The following is a 14774-nucleotide window of genomic DNA, read 5'->3' as shown; positions in this document are numbered from 1 at the left end:
GAGACTGAGAATGATCAGCTTGATTTAATAGATTAATACTATTAAGCATAATGAGGTATCATATTTTTACGATTTAATGAAAAGAAAAATTTAGTGTAGTGTAAATTAAGTAGAAATCCACCCATGCAATGATGCATGGGATGTAATTGTAATTTTCAAGAAAAAAAGTGAGATAGCAATGGAATTTCTGACGTTAAAACATTTAATTAGTTTTCTAACTTGAAGAATACAAATTATTGTAATTGGTTTCTTAGATTAATATATTGCAGTCACAAGATTTATAAATATAAACTCCACGCCCATTAGGGAATCAAAGGCACATCAATGTCACCAAGTGCGTCACAAGAACCTAAAGATGGCACTGGACCATCGTAGTAGTTATTACAAGCTCCGCGTGATTTTATAACTATTAAGAACAATTTTCGGAAATGGATGTTTTAGCAGATACTACTGTTAGCCAAGGTTAGTGGCTAGTGCGGATTATTATGTTCAAAGTTCAAACAAAATGACTCTGTTTAATTCATTTTGAGAGATTTAGATCTATTTACAAGTTATTTCTAACATGTTTTAAGATAGTAAAAAAAGAAAACCCTTGAAACTCATTTTGTTTAAAAATTGAATAAGTTTTTTAACTTTATTCATATTAAATATATTTTTTTAAAAATGAAAAAGTGTTAAATTCACAAAGATTACAACTTAAGCAGCGTTTTCAAACAGTCTCCTTTCATCATTAACTTACTTAGTACAAAAAAGTGGAAGTTGAAGAAAACAAAATAGTTAGAGCCATTGACGGCATAAATAGCTAATAGATGGATGTAAGAATTGGTTCCTCTGAATATAAAATTCCAACTAACATTCCAATTCTTGTACGATAAGGATTTAGCATAGTCAATGACATTTCTTAAAGGATGTTGGGCAATGTCATGACGAGTGAGGATTAATTGCCTCAACACTATCTGTGAAAACTTGGACATTGTGTGAATTCTTGTCACAGCATAACTAGAAGCTATAGATAATACCAAACACTCAAAGGGGCTAATTACCAATATTAGCATTAAATTCACAAAGCCATAGACCATTGAAGTCTCTAATTATACCACCACATTTACTGATCCCATCGTTAAAGATGAAAGAGCGATCATTATCAAGTCCCACATAACCAGGCCCACCCCACCATTAATGTTCTACTTGCTTGATCCAAAAAAAACATACTTTGTTCGCTGATATTTAATGAATGGGAAAGTGAAAATTTTGTAATAAAAAATTAATAATATAATTTATCAATAAGATTTAAAAAAATTTATTTCTCCACCTTGTAAATAGAACCAAAAGAAGTAATTTCTAAAGAAAACGTAAGTTGTCAACTAAATTAATATTTAATACCCAAGCGATTTGCTTGCCTTTCGTCAGCTTTGACATTATGCATGCATCACCAAATTAGCAACGCATCTAAAGGAGCAAGAATCCGAGGCCCTACCGGACCTCAAATCTTCAAAGCAACTATTAGACGACGCTGGCAGTAACATTGTGTGTGTGGATCACCAATTTGGGCGATAGCCTTCAAGTTTTTTTTGCCTGCTCGAATTTAGTGGCCTCCTGAACTTCCCATCAACGGACACCAGTTTCGCGGAATAAAAATTAATGAGAATTATAAATATCCTATTTCTTTTCAATATGAAAAGTAACAAGCACCAGTGGTCTAGTGGTAGAATAGTACCCTGCCACGGTGCAGACCCGGGTTCGATTCCCGGCTGGTGCTTCTTCGGCAGAGCGGTGACGACTATCTGCGCAAACTGTGATGGATTATTCTGTCACCACCGTCAGATCTTGGGACGATTAGCGGCGCATCTGAGCTCTCCCTTTCTGTCCCCTCACTTTTTTGGATACGCTCTCATTGCTCTTTAACGAAGTATTGTCTTGCTAGCTATATGTGATTAGAGAAGATTGAATATAATTTCCATGTGGTGTGTGTTGGAGAGTTCAATGACCGCAAATAATGAAACAGGTCGTCCCACCTTGTGTTTGCAATGTAACCTCCCCCACAATACCAACACACTGTCCCGTAGCAGTAGTGCTTTTGCCTGTTCCACCTACTCATCTACAGGGGTGCTCAATTTGGATCCAGATTGATTCGCTATCGTCTCAATATGGGTCTTGTCTCGGCTTAAAAATAATCGAAACGAGACTTTACGGGACAGGACAGGGAAGGAATTTGGGAGGAACGGGGTTACTATCGAGACGTCCCGTCCCGAATATTATATATATTATTTTTTATTTTAAATATATTAATTATATTAATATAATTTATACTTATATTAATTATATCAATTATAATTTAATACTTGCAATTCTTATTTAAAATTAAAATTTTTTTATATTGATAATTTTAGTGGCATGGAGTAAACATGACGATATCTTTCTTTATAATATATTAATTATATTAATATAATTTATTCTTATACCTATTTATTTAATAAATTTTATTTATAACGTATTTCTTGTTTTATTTTTAAAAGAGTAATTAACTTAGTACATCTTCACTAAAGCAGAAGAACAATGATTTGATGTTATATTTGACTTGCCTATTGTTGCTAATCTTATAGCATAAAGATCACTTGTATTTGTTATTATAATGTGTACTTGTGATTAATATAATTCAATAATTAATTTTAAATTATTGTTATTTATGTCCTTGTGTTGTTTTTTATTGTAAACTTAATAAATTATATGATTTAAAATTTTAACAAATGTTATTATTCAAATCTTTTTTCAATATTATTGCATTTATCGGGACGGCGAAACGTCCCGATCTTGTCCCCATCCCGTCCTAACTCTTAACGAGACGGGACGGGACACGGGATCAAAATTTAATTCCGATTTTTTTTTTCGGGACAGGACACGGGACGGGAGTGTCCCGATCCTGTCTCGTCCCGTAAACACCCTTACTCATCCGCACCCAAATTCTAATTCTATTTCATATATACTCATCACTTTCATCAATTATTTGGCTTCATCTTTTCCACTTAACTTCCTCACCTACCCTGTTTCCCCTTACGAGCCGTGTTTTCGCACGTGTTCACATACACACAAGCAAAGCAAATTATAGTGCAGTTGGATAGTTTTTGTGCTTGTATGTCAGCTTCATCATCAATTATTGCCATCTTTTCTCTGTTCATCGAAGATCTTGAAATCTCAGTAATGGAGTTCTGCCTCCCACTTCCTTCGTGGTCAGATCCAATTTAATATCAAACCAAATCATACTCTCTCAATTTTATTTTGGATTCGTGGAAGAGAAAGTTCTAGTTAAGTATCATTTAAGTATACATTAAATCAACTTGCGTGAGCTGTAAGCGCAAGTTTAAAAAGAAAGCGCTCCTTAAAAGACCAGTCAATTAAAAGCTTTGCAATTGGAGCCTTTCATAAGTAACGTTCTTTTCATAATATTGACTTCTCAATAAACTTACATGTGCTTTCCCTGCATAGTGCCCACAACAAGGCGTGTGGGAAATGGCTTCTCTTCATTTAGTGAAGAGTCCTTTGTGACTATAAATCATCTAGTTTAAATTTGTTACTTAGATTTAATAGTTTTTTAAAAAATGCAAATTGATGTTTGGTTTTATATGTATAAGTTATTTTCAGATATTTTACTAAAATCAAGAAAATTTTTAAAATTCACTAACTCTTTCTAAAATTTTAATAATTATGTTTTCAATTTTATCTTTATTAGTTATATATACTTTAACATACTTTCTCTTACCAATAGCTTTTATAAATATAAGGAGATATTGTTTGAATAAGGGTAAAATGAAAATTTTGTCATAAAAATTTAATGATATGGCTTGTAAATAAGATTCCAAAATTTATTTATTTGCTTTATAAATAATATTGGAGAGAGTATTTTTACAATTTAATTTGAGTTATTTAAATTTGTGGTAGAGGTAGCTCATGAAGAGAAATCAAATATCCGTGCAAGAGAGATTGATATGTAAATTTATGGTCACATGTAGGCTGGAAATTTCTTAGGAAGAATGGCACCTAAGACTTCTAAACCAAAAAAAAAAAATTGTAGACAAAATCCAATACATTTTGAATTGATTCTACAGGCCCAAAAGCCTTAGATGCAAGTATGTTTTTTTAGTTAAAAAACTTATTTTTCCCTTATTTGAATTGTACAAATTTTCCATGTGTATATATAACAAAATATTTGCATATAATATGACAAGATTTATACATTGACAACACAATATATATTCATTATACATAGTCCATACAGTTTTAGATGAAAAAGTATACAAGTTTTCTGTGTGTATAAACAACAAAATGTCTATATATAACGTAACACGACAAAATCCAAACATCAAAAATATAATATTTGTTCATTATACATATCTTAGATAGTTTAGTATTGAACAATAATGTATAGATTTTTCATGAGTATAAATAACAGAATGTTCATATACAATATAATGAGGTTTTGCACATGATGTTATTTTCCAAGCAAGTGGTAAATGAGTTTTTTCACCACAAAATATATTTGTATAAGGTCTTTGAGTCTGTAGAATAAATTTAAAATATATTAAGCCTTCGGTGCTCATTTCTTTGATCCAGGGGCTTCTGTGTCATTCTCCCAATTTTTTATTATAAATATTAGTGGAGGGAAAGCATCTTTTTGTTGGCAAATGAAATTGGTGGACTATTTTAGATGATGAATATAAAAAATTCAAGGAAAAAATGATATTTACGCTGACATCTAAGAAAACAAGTCAAATCTGCTTCTGCAAAGAGATAATTTAAAGTATGAAACGATAGATCTAGTTTTCGGGTAAGAACGAAGCTAAACCAATGAAGGATCACTATCGAGTAAACGACATTTTACGTGTTATCAGTTTGAAAATGTTCGTATATTGTGATTCACTCCATTCAAATCTGGTCAACTGTCCGATGTACATAAGAACATAGTTTTTAGGTGCCCACTAATTTTTTAAAATTATTCAATTAGCGAAAATTACTCTGTCAATTGTCAAGTAAACAATGGTTATATGGAGACCGAAAACCACCATTATAATATGTTATGATTCAGTCCATTCAATTTGGTCAACCTTCATATGACAACATTTTGATTACATTTAATTGATAGTATATTATTATTGGACGACTATTATATTCATTTGTCTTCAAGCCAACCCAAATATATATATATATATATATATCTCATAAAAATATCGGGCATACATTGATCTGTCACTCTCATGTCACATGCATGACTTATATATTTCAGACTTTTAAATCTGCATGTACGTAGGATCGATCATCAATATAATCGAACCGTCAAAAGTTTTAACCTTTTTAAAGATTAATGTGACAAATTTAGGTAAGTAAAAGACTTATTATCTTTTTATAAAATAAAAAGAATTGTTAATATGTAGTTGTTGTCAAATTGAATCGTAAGCTTAAAACTTCTATATGTATATATATATATATGATTTGATCACCTGCGCGCGTTTCCTTCATGTCGCTCGTCGTCACAGTGAGCAATTTTTAATTTGTTCGTCGTTGACGAAATTATATATGTATCTCAACAATTATTTATATAGAACTGAATGATCATAAAGCAAATTTTTTTTTTTTTGCGTGTGCGCGCGTGTGCGTGTGTGTTTCCTTTCCTTTCCTTTTTTTTTTAAAAAAAAGTTTAAGTTTTCACAGAAATTACAAACTTAAAATCTGAGTCAGCTTAGCTATGCAATGTCTTAAAAACCCAACATGGAACCTCCTTGGTCCCTTAATTTAGTTATAGAAATTATGCTGCAGAAAGTCGTTTTATACTCTTGTGAATTGTTTCATGCATGCTTAAAATATGTTTGAATCTCTCATTCTCACTAGATTCATTTATTCTCAATCATTATAGAATCTAGGACCAGAAAATAAAAGGAAGAACAAAACTGAAAATATGGGTGGCACAAACATAGCCTTAAAATCACCTGAGACGTCTCATTCAAACCATGTAATCTGGACAACTGAATTATAAAGCATCAAATGTAATAACTCATCCTACACTGATTCGTAAATCACCTCTATCTTTGTTTTTATTTCTTTGTATAATAGAAAGATGATGTAATTGAGATTTCTTGAAAAAAGTTTTTTGAACGGCATGAGACTTTTTGTGGTTCAGTCAATTAAATATTGGTTCTCTTTCACCGATGAATCTTTGTATATATATTATTTTATTTTAAACATACATCTATATTATTGTAATTGAAGTGATGCTTTCCCCATTGGCACCGGCATGCATTTGACAGAATTATATTTAACACAGTAGAGTTTTGATGGAAAACGGATGACAAGTAAGTCAAGAATGACTTATATTTTAAAGATTGTTTGAGTGAGTACCCCTGGGCCTATGCAATCGCAAGAAGCAAAACTTTGACTTGATCCGCAGCATGAAGCCATGAGGGGCTTATACTATTAAATATCATATTAAGTGACTAAGATGCGTTAACAATCTGTTTGACATTCGGTCGGTATTAAATCTTTTTATAAAAATTTAAATTTCACATAGTCACGTTCTGAAAGTAAGATAAACGTACTTGTCAGAACAAGAGAATTTATGGCAGTTGAATGACGTTTTGGAGAATAGAGAAATGCATGCATCTTATCTCAAAAGGCGGCGGATCATCTCTGCAGGAAGAAACACGTAAGCCAAATTCCAAAAAACTTGTACGTAACTATTTTTTTTTAAAAAAAAATCGACTTCACATTGAACCAAATATTAATCAATCGAAAAAATTATATTAAAATTTTGCAAAAATTTATAATAATTAATTTTTTTACGCGATCTAATTGTAATTCTCTCTAATCAATTAGTGTTGTATAAGTATTAATTAATATCTCTACAAACTGAATCAGTATACAAAACCCTAGATAAACAATAATGAGAGAACTTTATTAAAGTCGATTAAATATGACATAATTTTAGTTGAGTTTTAAAAAATTTTAAAATTTCATTATAAATTCAAAACGGTGAAATAAAATAAATTTGCTTGTTTGAATAACAAATTATTTTTCAATTATAATTGATATTATTAAAATAATAAGTCAAGCTATAATTTTTACAATAACATTACTAAAATAACAATTTAAGTTACATTTTTTATAAATAACGTTATTGTAATAACCAATCAAGTTACAGTTTTTGTAAATAATATTAATAGAATAAAAAAAAGTTACAATTTTTACAAATAACATTGTTATAATAATAAAATAAATTATTATTTTTATAATTAATATTATTAGAATAAAAATTCAAGTTACAGTTATTACAAGTAATATTATGATAATAACAACAAGTTACATTTTTATTTTATTAATATTAATTGTGAAACCTATAACTTGATGTGTTATTCAATGATATTATTTGTAAGAAACCTAAGTTGACTTGTTTTTTTTGATAATGATAATTATAATTGAAGAGCATTTTAATCATTTAAGTAAAAAATTATTTCGTTTTAATATTCTGAACCTACAGTAAAAATTTAGAATTTTTTCAAATTAGCCCATTTGTTTAAGATTAAAGAATAAATAATTTTTAGGTAGTTTAAATATTTTATAAAAAGAGATTTATTCTGTGGAGATTTTATAAAAAAGAAGACATTATTTTATACTTAGTTACTATAATAAAATAGTGATTATTAGTTAGTTATTTTTTAAAATTTATGACATTTTTTTGATTTTTTTTATAAAAATAATTTATTATTATATTATTTTAAAATTTTATGATATCTTTGTATATTTCACTTCTTCTTTTTTTTATCAAATATCTTACCTCTTTAAAATACTCGTTCTCATCCATCACATTAGATCATTTTCAGAAGCTACTTAAAGTAATTTTTTAAAATAATCTTAAATAATAATAAATATGTTTTTTTATTATTTTCAAAAGTTTAAATAAAAATTTACAAAATATTTTTTAAAAAAGTAATTTTTTATGTCACATCCAAAAAAGTTTAATGAGACTTTCCCGGCAATAAACATAAATAAAATTTAGGCCTCTTTGACAACTCATAGGAACATTTTGTTTTTTAAAATAAAAGAATAAAAATAATCTGTTTAAAAATGTATTTTTAAAAATTATTTTTAAAAATAAAAAATAAAAAAATTGTTTTAGAGAACAACGAAACAAAAATATTTTTTAAATATTTTAAAATTATTGTTCTGAAAAATAAAAAATAATAAACAAATATATTTTTATTATTTTTATTTTTAAAATATATTTTATAAAATATCAATTTTAAAATAATAAAATAAAAACAATTTTAAACAAACCCAAAAGCTACAAATTATTGGATTTGGGAAAAGTGAGTATCCAAACACATTATAAATAAACGATAACCAAACGTGACTGCGAAATGAATAATAATGCGAATAGAAGGTGCCTCCACCAATTTGATATCACAGATTCACAGCCATGGCAGGAAGAGCCAGCTGGTGGAGCCAGAGTCCATTCTCCAAAGTCAACCTTGTCATCTATGACAGGAACGAGTTTGGGTCATAAGCTGAATCATTTAAATTTTAATCTAAATAGTTTAAATTTTAAATATTATTATATATTATATTTATTAAAATAAAAATTATAAAATAATTTTAATATTAAAATTATAAAACAGTAGTTAATCTGGCATGTGCAAAATATATCTAAATAGTCAATGTATATCAATTATAAAAATTTTAATATTAAATTGAATCATTTAAATTAAATTTAAATCATATTAAAAATAAAAAATTTATTAAAATTATTTTATACTTTTATATAATTTTATTTTAATAAATATAAAAATAAAAAATATATTTTTTTAAAAAATTTAAATCATTTAAATTAAAAGTTGAATGGTTTAGATGTGATCATAATAACGAGTACCATGGTGCATCCAAACCGGACTTTCTATGACGCCCCAAAATTTGGAATCTTCTTCTGCGTGACATTATCACAAGCCCTTCGATGCTGCCACCTCACTCAATGCGGCGCCCACCAAATATTTTAATCATATCGTATGCCGTTTACTCTCTCTGCCCTGCATATGTGCTCAAGCTATATACATCCTCAGCTCTCCACCTTCTCCTCGGCCCTCAAAAATCCTCTTCCCTTTTTTTCTCAGCTTCCAATCGTCTGATTTTGCTCCGCGTTCTGGCTGTTGCCGAGTTCTGATTTTTATTGTTACTTTTGGTTTTTCTGGGATACTCTGTTATCCACGCAGATGCTCGCCACAAAACGTGGCCACGGATTCTTCTAGTTCCGTGCCCGAGTGCTATCAGGATTACCTCATGGTCCTATGCAAAGCGACGGTTCTTTTTCGCACAGTGAATACCCGAAACTGACCCTGCCCAGAATCCAACTGCGTGATACGACCCCATCAAACTTATTGGGGAAAAGGGGATTTGCAGGAACCTGTCACGTTTGTGCGAGAATTATCAGCTTATGCTTTCACCTCAATTGTATTGTCGCGTCAAATCTTGCGTCTGTGATTTTCGTTTTCAAAAGGAACAAGAAAAGGAACAGCAAATGGTGGCTAAGGACTACGACCACTTTACATGCGCGGTTGTGGAGGTGGGAAAAATAATGCGAAGTATTGAGTTGTCAAGGCTCTTCTGGCTATTCTTTGGTGTCTTCTCCTACGCAAGCCACGAGACAGAGCCTCGGATTTAAGATTTTGCTCCAACAGGATATAATTTTTCTGCTCTTTTTTTCCTGCAAAAAGTTTTATTTGCTAATTAGAAGTGTTTGAAGTATAGAAAGTGATTGTTAGTTGGAGCAAGTAGCTGAGGATCAAACATGTATGGCGGTAAAGAACACAAGGATGATATTAAAGGAGACCCCGGTTACGTGGAAACCGACCCAAGTGGTCGCTATGGGAGGGTAAGTTCTAATGTCTCAATCCCATGTTTCTGTCAATCTTTCGTTATTTTTCTGCATTCGTTTCTGGCGTTTATTATGCTGATTGACTTAGGTTAAAAGTTTCTGGTCCACGTGAATGGGATAAGCGAGATGAATCATTATGAGACGGTGATCTGTGTACATGTGTGTTGTTGAATGCTTTTTGCCGTTACTCTGCCCGTATATATTTTTGTGCGGAGGCTGGACCTTGTGATATTGTGTTTTGGTTAGATTCTTACCAATTTTGGTGTTTCTTATGGTGGCTAAACTTTTAAAATTCGTTTAGTTGAAAGGAATCCTGGCTTAAACATAGCACTTATAAGCAACTGCAAAAATTATAATCTCGTTTCAATTTCTTCCTTCTTTAGGTATTAAAGTGATACCATCAATCTTTTTGAGAACCACATATTTTGTGGGTTATTTTTAAAAAAGAAAAAAAAAAAAAAACTTTCAAGTACTGAAGTAATATATAAAATCTTTGAGTTAACAGATATATCGGTCATTTTTATGGGGTTGTAGTCTATTGTTTACATAGGTGTTGTGAAGTCTAAAGCAATCTTCATGGAACTACTAAAGTTTTGAGGGTCAGGTTTGTATGAGGGGGCAACACTTTTTGGTTTCCTTTACCATTCGAATGACCGTTAAGTGAATCTACCTGGCTCTATGCTTAGTATTTTATTCCAATGATGCAATTAAGCATCTAGAAAACTTTGGTTATGTTGGAAAGTAAAGACCATGAATTTTTTGTTGTTTTCATTTGAAATGACTAAGGAATTAAGAATTCATCATCCATCTCATTTGTGACCAAGTTCTTTGATCTTTGTCATTAGTTTGGAGACATTCTTGGAAAAGGAGCGATGAAAACAGTATACAAAGCTTTTGATGAGGTCCTTGGAATAGAGGTGGCATGGAACCAGGTCAGACTCAATGCGGCACTTAGCACACCTGATGATTTGCAGCGGCTTTACTCAGAGGTTCATCTTCTCAGTACCCTCAAGCATCAATGCATCATAAGATTCTACACCTCCTGGATTGATGTTGATAAAAAGACATTCAACTTCATAACAGAAATGTTCACTTCAGGGACACTGAGAGAGTAATTTTCTTTCTGACAATTAATGTATTTCCTCAGATTGGTCGTGCTATATCTTTGTTAGCCAGAATTTAAGCCACATACCTCTTTCCTGACAATTAATGTATTTCATTAGATTAGAACTTCTTTGCATGAACATACACGAATTCTATATTGTTTGATTTGTTTGATGTTTAGACTGACAGTCAGAAAATGGATTTTGTCTTATACAGTCTTTGCAATCTGAAGATTAACTTATTCATATGATTTTATGAAGCATGTACTGGAGATTAGAAACTAAGAAAGAACACTATAGTGATCTTGTGGGATTTTTCAGTATGTTTTGCCTCCTGGCTGCAGTCCTTGACGTGAAATGTCCATTGCATTATTTTGTCTTTTTAGGTACTCAACAGATGGTTGATAATTTTCTGGCCTATGTTTGTACAGATACAGGAAGAAATATCAGCAAGTTGGCATACAAGCAATAAAGAATTGGGCTTGCCAAATCTTACAAGGTCTTGTTTACCTACACGACCATGATCCTCCAGTAATTCATAGGGACCTCAAATGTGATAACGTATTTGTCAATGGCCATCTTGGACAAGTGAAAATTGGTGATCTAGGACTAGCAGCTATTCTCCGTGGTTCCCATTCTGCCCACAGTGTTATAGGTACTTATTTTGATAGTTATGGGTGTTGCAGTAACTGAACTACTTCATTTTTCATGGATTAAAATTCTGTTCTTTATGGTAGGCACCCCAGAGTTCATGGCACCAGAATTATATGAAGAAGAATACAATGAACTTGTTGATGTGTACTCATTTGGCATGTGTGTTTTGGAAATGCTTACATCTGAATATCCATACAGTGAATGTGCTAATCCTGCACAGATCTACAAAAAAGTAACATCGGTAAGTTCAGAAATTAGTGCAAATTCATGGTCATTTGTGAAGTTGAGTTTTAATTGGGCGCAACTTTTCATGACCAGGGAAAGCTACCTGCAGCACTTTTTCGGATTGAAGACACAGAAGCACAGAAGTTTGTTAGAAAATGCTTGGTAACAGCAACAGAAAGACCATCAGCAAAAGAATTATTGCTTGATCCATTTCTTTCATCTAATGACACAATATCAAATACAAAGTTTGAGATTCAAAAGCCACTGTTGAATGACATTGAGATAGAGAAATTGCGTTTGACCGATGGTTCACACAGGACCGGGATGAAAATCACTGGGAAGCTGAATCCGGAGGATGATACATTATTTCTCAAAGTGCAACTTACTGATAAAGATGGTACCTAACCTTTTCATTAAAGCTCGATGTCTTCTCCCGTTTATTTCAAACAAAGCATCTTTCAAGCCTATCAGAGTGCATGCTTACGATTTGATAGTAACATCTTAGTTTATAAGTGGATTTTAGTCATAATATTGGCTAAAGATATAACTGTAAGAAAGTATAGCAAGATAGCTCGGGAATAGTTCAAGCCTCCAGGCTGAAGTGATGAAATGATTTTCCTTCTCTCTTTTCCTACAGGTTCTGCAAGGAACATTTATTTTCCCTTTGACATTTTAACGGATACTCCCATTGACGTTGCAATGGAGATGGTGAGGGAGTTGGAGATCACAGATTGGGAGCCATTTGAAATTTCAAGTATGATTGAAGCAGAGATATCTGCTCTGCTGCCACAAAGGAGGAGGGACTGTTTAGACACCTCTCATATGTTCAATTATCAGAATGATGACAACAATGAATCTCGATATCATTTTCACTCATTATCATCTTGTTCATCATCCCAAGAATCAGTATCAGGCATAATCACAAAAGCTGAGGAACTGCCCAATGGATATTACTGGCTTCATGGTTTGTTTCTTTCGTCCCTTTGCTCCTTAGTGCTATTGCCATGGTAAATGTCCTTTTTGAGGTGGTTTACTTCTTGAGTAATTAGTTTGCTATTCGTGGAGGGTATTTGCTAGGACTCCCTTGGGAAAACAGTGTTCCTGAGGACATGATTACTTCACGTTAGTTTAGTTTGCTATTGGAAATGACACTACTCAAAACAGGAGGTGTGGTGTTTTAAAAAAAATTAAATATAACAGAGAAAGGAATTCAATATATATCTTCTCTTGGTATTGAAATAATACTCCCTTCCCCATAAATCGCTGTTTATATAAATTCCAAGTTAAACAAATCACAGTCTCAATAGTAACATTGCCATGTAATTTGGTTGCAGATGACTTGATTGATGATTCCAGTTCCAGATGCTCTTCACAGGGGACATATTCCAATTTGAATTATGTTTATGCGGATGACCAGGAGTACAGTGTGACTTATACAAAAAAGGATAAACTACCAATCACTAAGAGTCACAAATGTAAAATGTTTTCCCCTGGTGAAGAACTAAGCAATGGATTGTCTCCGTCTGGAACAAGCTGCAACTACTGTAAAGTTATAGTAGGACCGTATGCTGCTTCATCTACTAGCAAAAACAAGAAGATAGACAATCGTAGATTGACAAGGAACAGTTCACTTGTTGATGTACATAGCCAGCTACTACACCGTTCCTTAGTTGATGAGGTAAGCAAGAGACGTTTATTCAAGACAGTCGGAGCTGTGGAAAATATTGGATTTCAGAATCCTCTTGAAGCTCCCAGAAAAAAATCACAACCAGTATGTGGTGCTTTGGATGTGAAATCTCCAAGGAGTGGCAAGGGACAAGAACTTGGGAGTTATTCTTTGAATATCAAAAGTGAAAAATATAGATAGCATAATCTTTTGTTCTTTTGATAGAGAGAATGATCGAGGCGGATGTGGAATCATCGGGTTTTCAAGAACTGGTTGGCACATTGTGAAAAAAAAAAAAAAAAATCCATCTCAAAGTGCCTTGCCAGGGGTGTTAGTTAATAGTACGTGTAAGATGTGGATGGAGTATACTGTGCTGCCAAAAGAAAAAAGTTCATGAAACATAAAGCAAGTCTCCTAAAGGAAAGCTGAACCAGCATGCACTAATATTTTCTATATGAGGGTAAACGCTGAAGCAATTCGACCAGTAATGAGATCGAAGATGGTGGTAGTTTTATTACTTATCCATCTGGGTTCTCATTTGAGGCCACAGAATTGCTTGCTCTTGATGAGCATGTGGACATTACTTGCCTAAGTCAACACCACCAAGTATGTTTGTGCAGTCACTTTTGTACGGTTGTTGTGTTGAGATGCATTTTTCCATATGATGCCAATAATTGATAGATCAGTGCGATATATGCTCAATCTGGCTAAGCATCTTACACAAAAGACAGGATGCACGTGCCTCGTTTTATGTGGTGAATTGACCTTTTTGGAAGCCGCTTTTACGGAAGATAAGTGAAGTAAATCAAAAAACACACACATACACACAAAATCTTATAGCAATATATGAAATTCTTAGGTTGACCTAAAATAGCATCCAAAGTTCGACCAACTTGATCTGTGATCTATCCAAGATATTCTCTTGCGTTAAGCGGTGTTATAACCAAGAAAGGCATTTATAGTCGAAATCATTATTATGACAGGCTTGGAGCAAAACGACCGGTTTTTCAGTATATGATCATGCTTGTAGGAAAACAATTATAATGTTTGTTCCTTGATGATGAAGCCCAATTATGTTGGATCTTTGTTGAATGATACTGTCAAATCCTGTTCTCACGTGAGATTGAGCTCTATCATGAGAGATATATTAATAATATATATTGTATAAACCGAGGCTGGCCGGAATCAGCACTCTCTGCCTCAACAAGATTTCCTT

The 14774-nt window shown here is 32.2% G+C and overlaps 1 protein-coding gene and 2 non-coding genes across 4 annotated transcripts; all 3 read left to right on the top strand.

Annotated features, from left to right (window-relative positions):
* The first annotated feature begins 1688 nt into the window (after positions 1–1688).
* Positions 1689–1759, top strand: TRNAG-GCC (transfer RNA glycine (anticodon GCC)). The gene has a single exon. It is a non-coding gene; the product is annotated as a tRNA-Gly (tRNA).
* A 9-nt stretch (positions 1760–1768) lies between these two features.
* Positions 1769–1856, top strand: LOC129319141 (small nucleolar RNA snoR114). Its single transcript, XR_008595451.1, has one exon. It is a non-coding gene; the product is annotated as a small nucleolar RNA snoR114 (small nucleolar RNA).
* Positions 1857–9088: 7232 nt separating this feature from the next.
* On the top strand, positions 9089–14650 carry LOC129317580 (probable serine/threonine-protein kinase WNK4). Of its 2 annotated transcripts, none has more exons than XM_054961897.1 (7): positions 9089–9907; positions 10756–10899; positions 11445–11668; positions 11751–11908; positions 11986–12289; positions 12530–12856; positions 13227–14650. In XM_054961897.1, exons 2-7 carry the CDS (start codon positions 10853–10855, stop codon positions 13757–13759), a joined length of 1593 nt encoding a protein of 530 aa, XP_054817872.1. In that variant the 5' UTR covers positions 9089–9907; positions 10756–10852; the 3' UTR covers positions 13760–14650. The 2 variants fall into 2 exon arrangements, with proteins under 2 accessions (XP_054817872.1, XP_054817871.1); XM_054961896.1 differs by having other exon boundaries at positions 10756–11021.
* Positions 14651–14774: the final 124 nt, after the last annotated feature.

Source organism: Prosopis cineraria, unplaced genomic scaffold (assembly GCF_029017545.1).
Source record: "Prosopis cineraria cultivar Desert tree isolate PC_DT_omini unplaced genomic scaffold, ASM2901754v1 PC8, whole genome shotgun sequence".
In the NCBI taxonomy this organism is placed as follows: Eukaryota; Viridiplantae; Streptophyta; class Magnoliopsida; order Fabales; family Fabaceae; genus Prosopis; species Prosopis cineraria.
The sequence above is the reverse complement of the archived record's forward strand: the minus strand, read 5'-3'. Positions and strand labels throughout refer to the sequence as shown.

Coding starts and splice junctions, on each gene's coding strand:
- LOC129317580 (XM_054961896.1), top strand. CDS start 9,824: ATGTATGGCGGTAAAGAACACAAGGATGATATTAAAGGAGACCCCGGT. Junction 9,908..10,755: donor CAAGTGGTCGCTATGGGAGG/GTAAGTTCTAAT, acceptor CTTTGTCATTAG/TTTGGAGACATTCTTGGAAA. Junction 11,669..11,750: donor TTCTGCCCACAGTGTTATAG/GTACTTATTTTG, acceptor TCTTTATGGTAG/GCACCCCAGAGTTCATGGCA.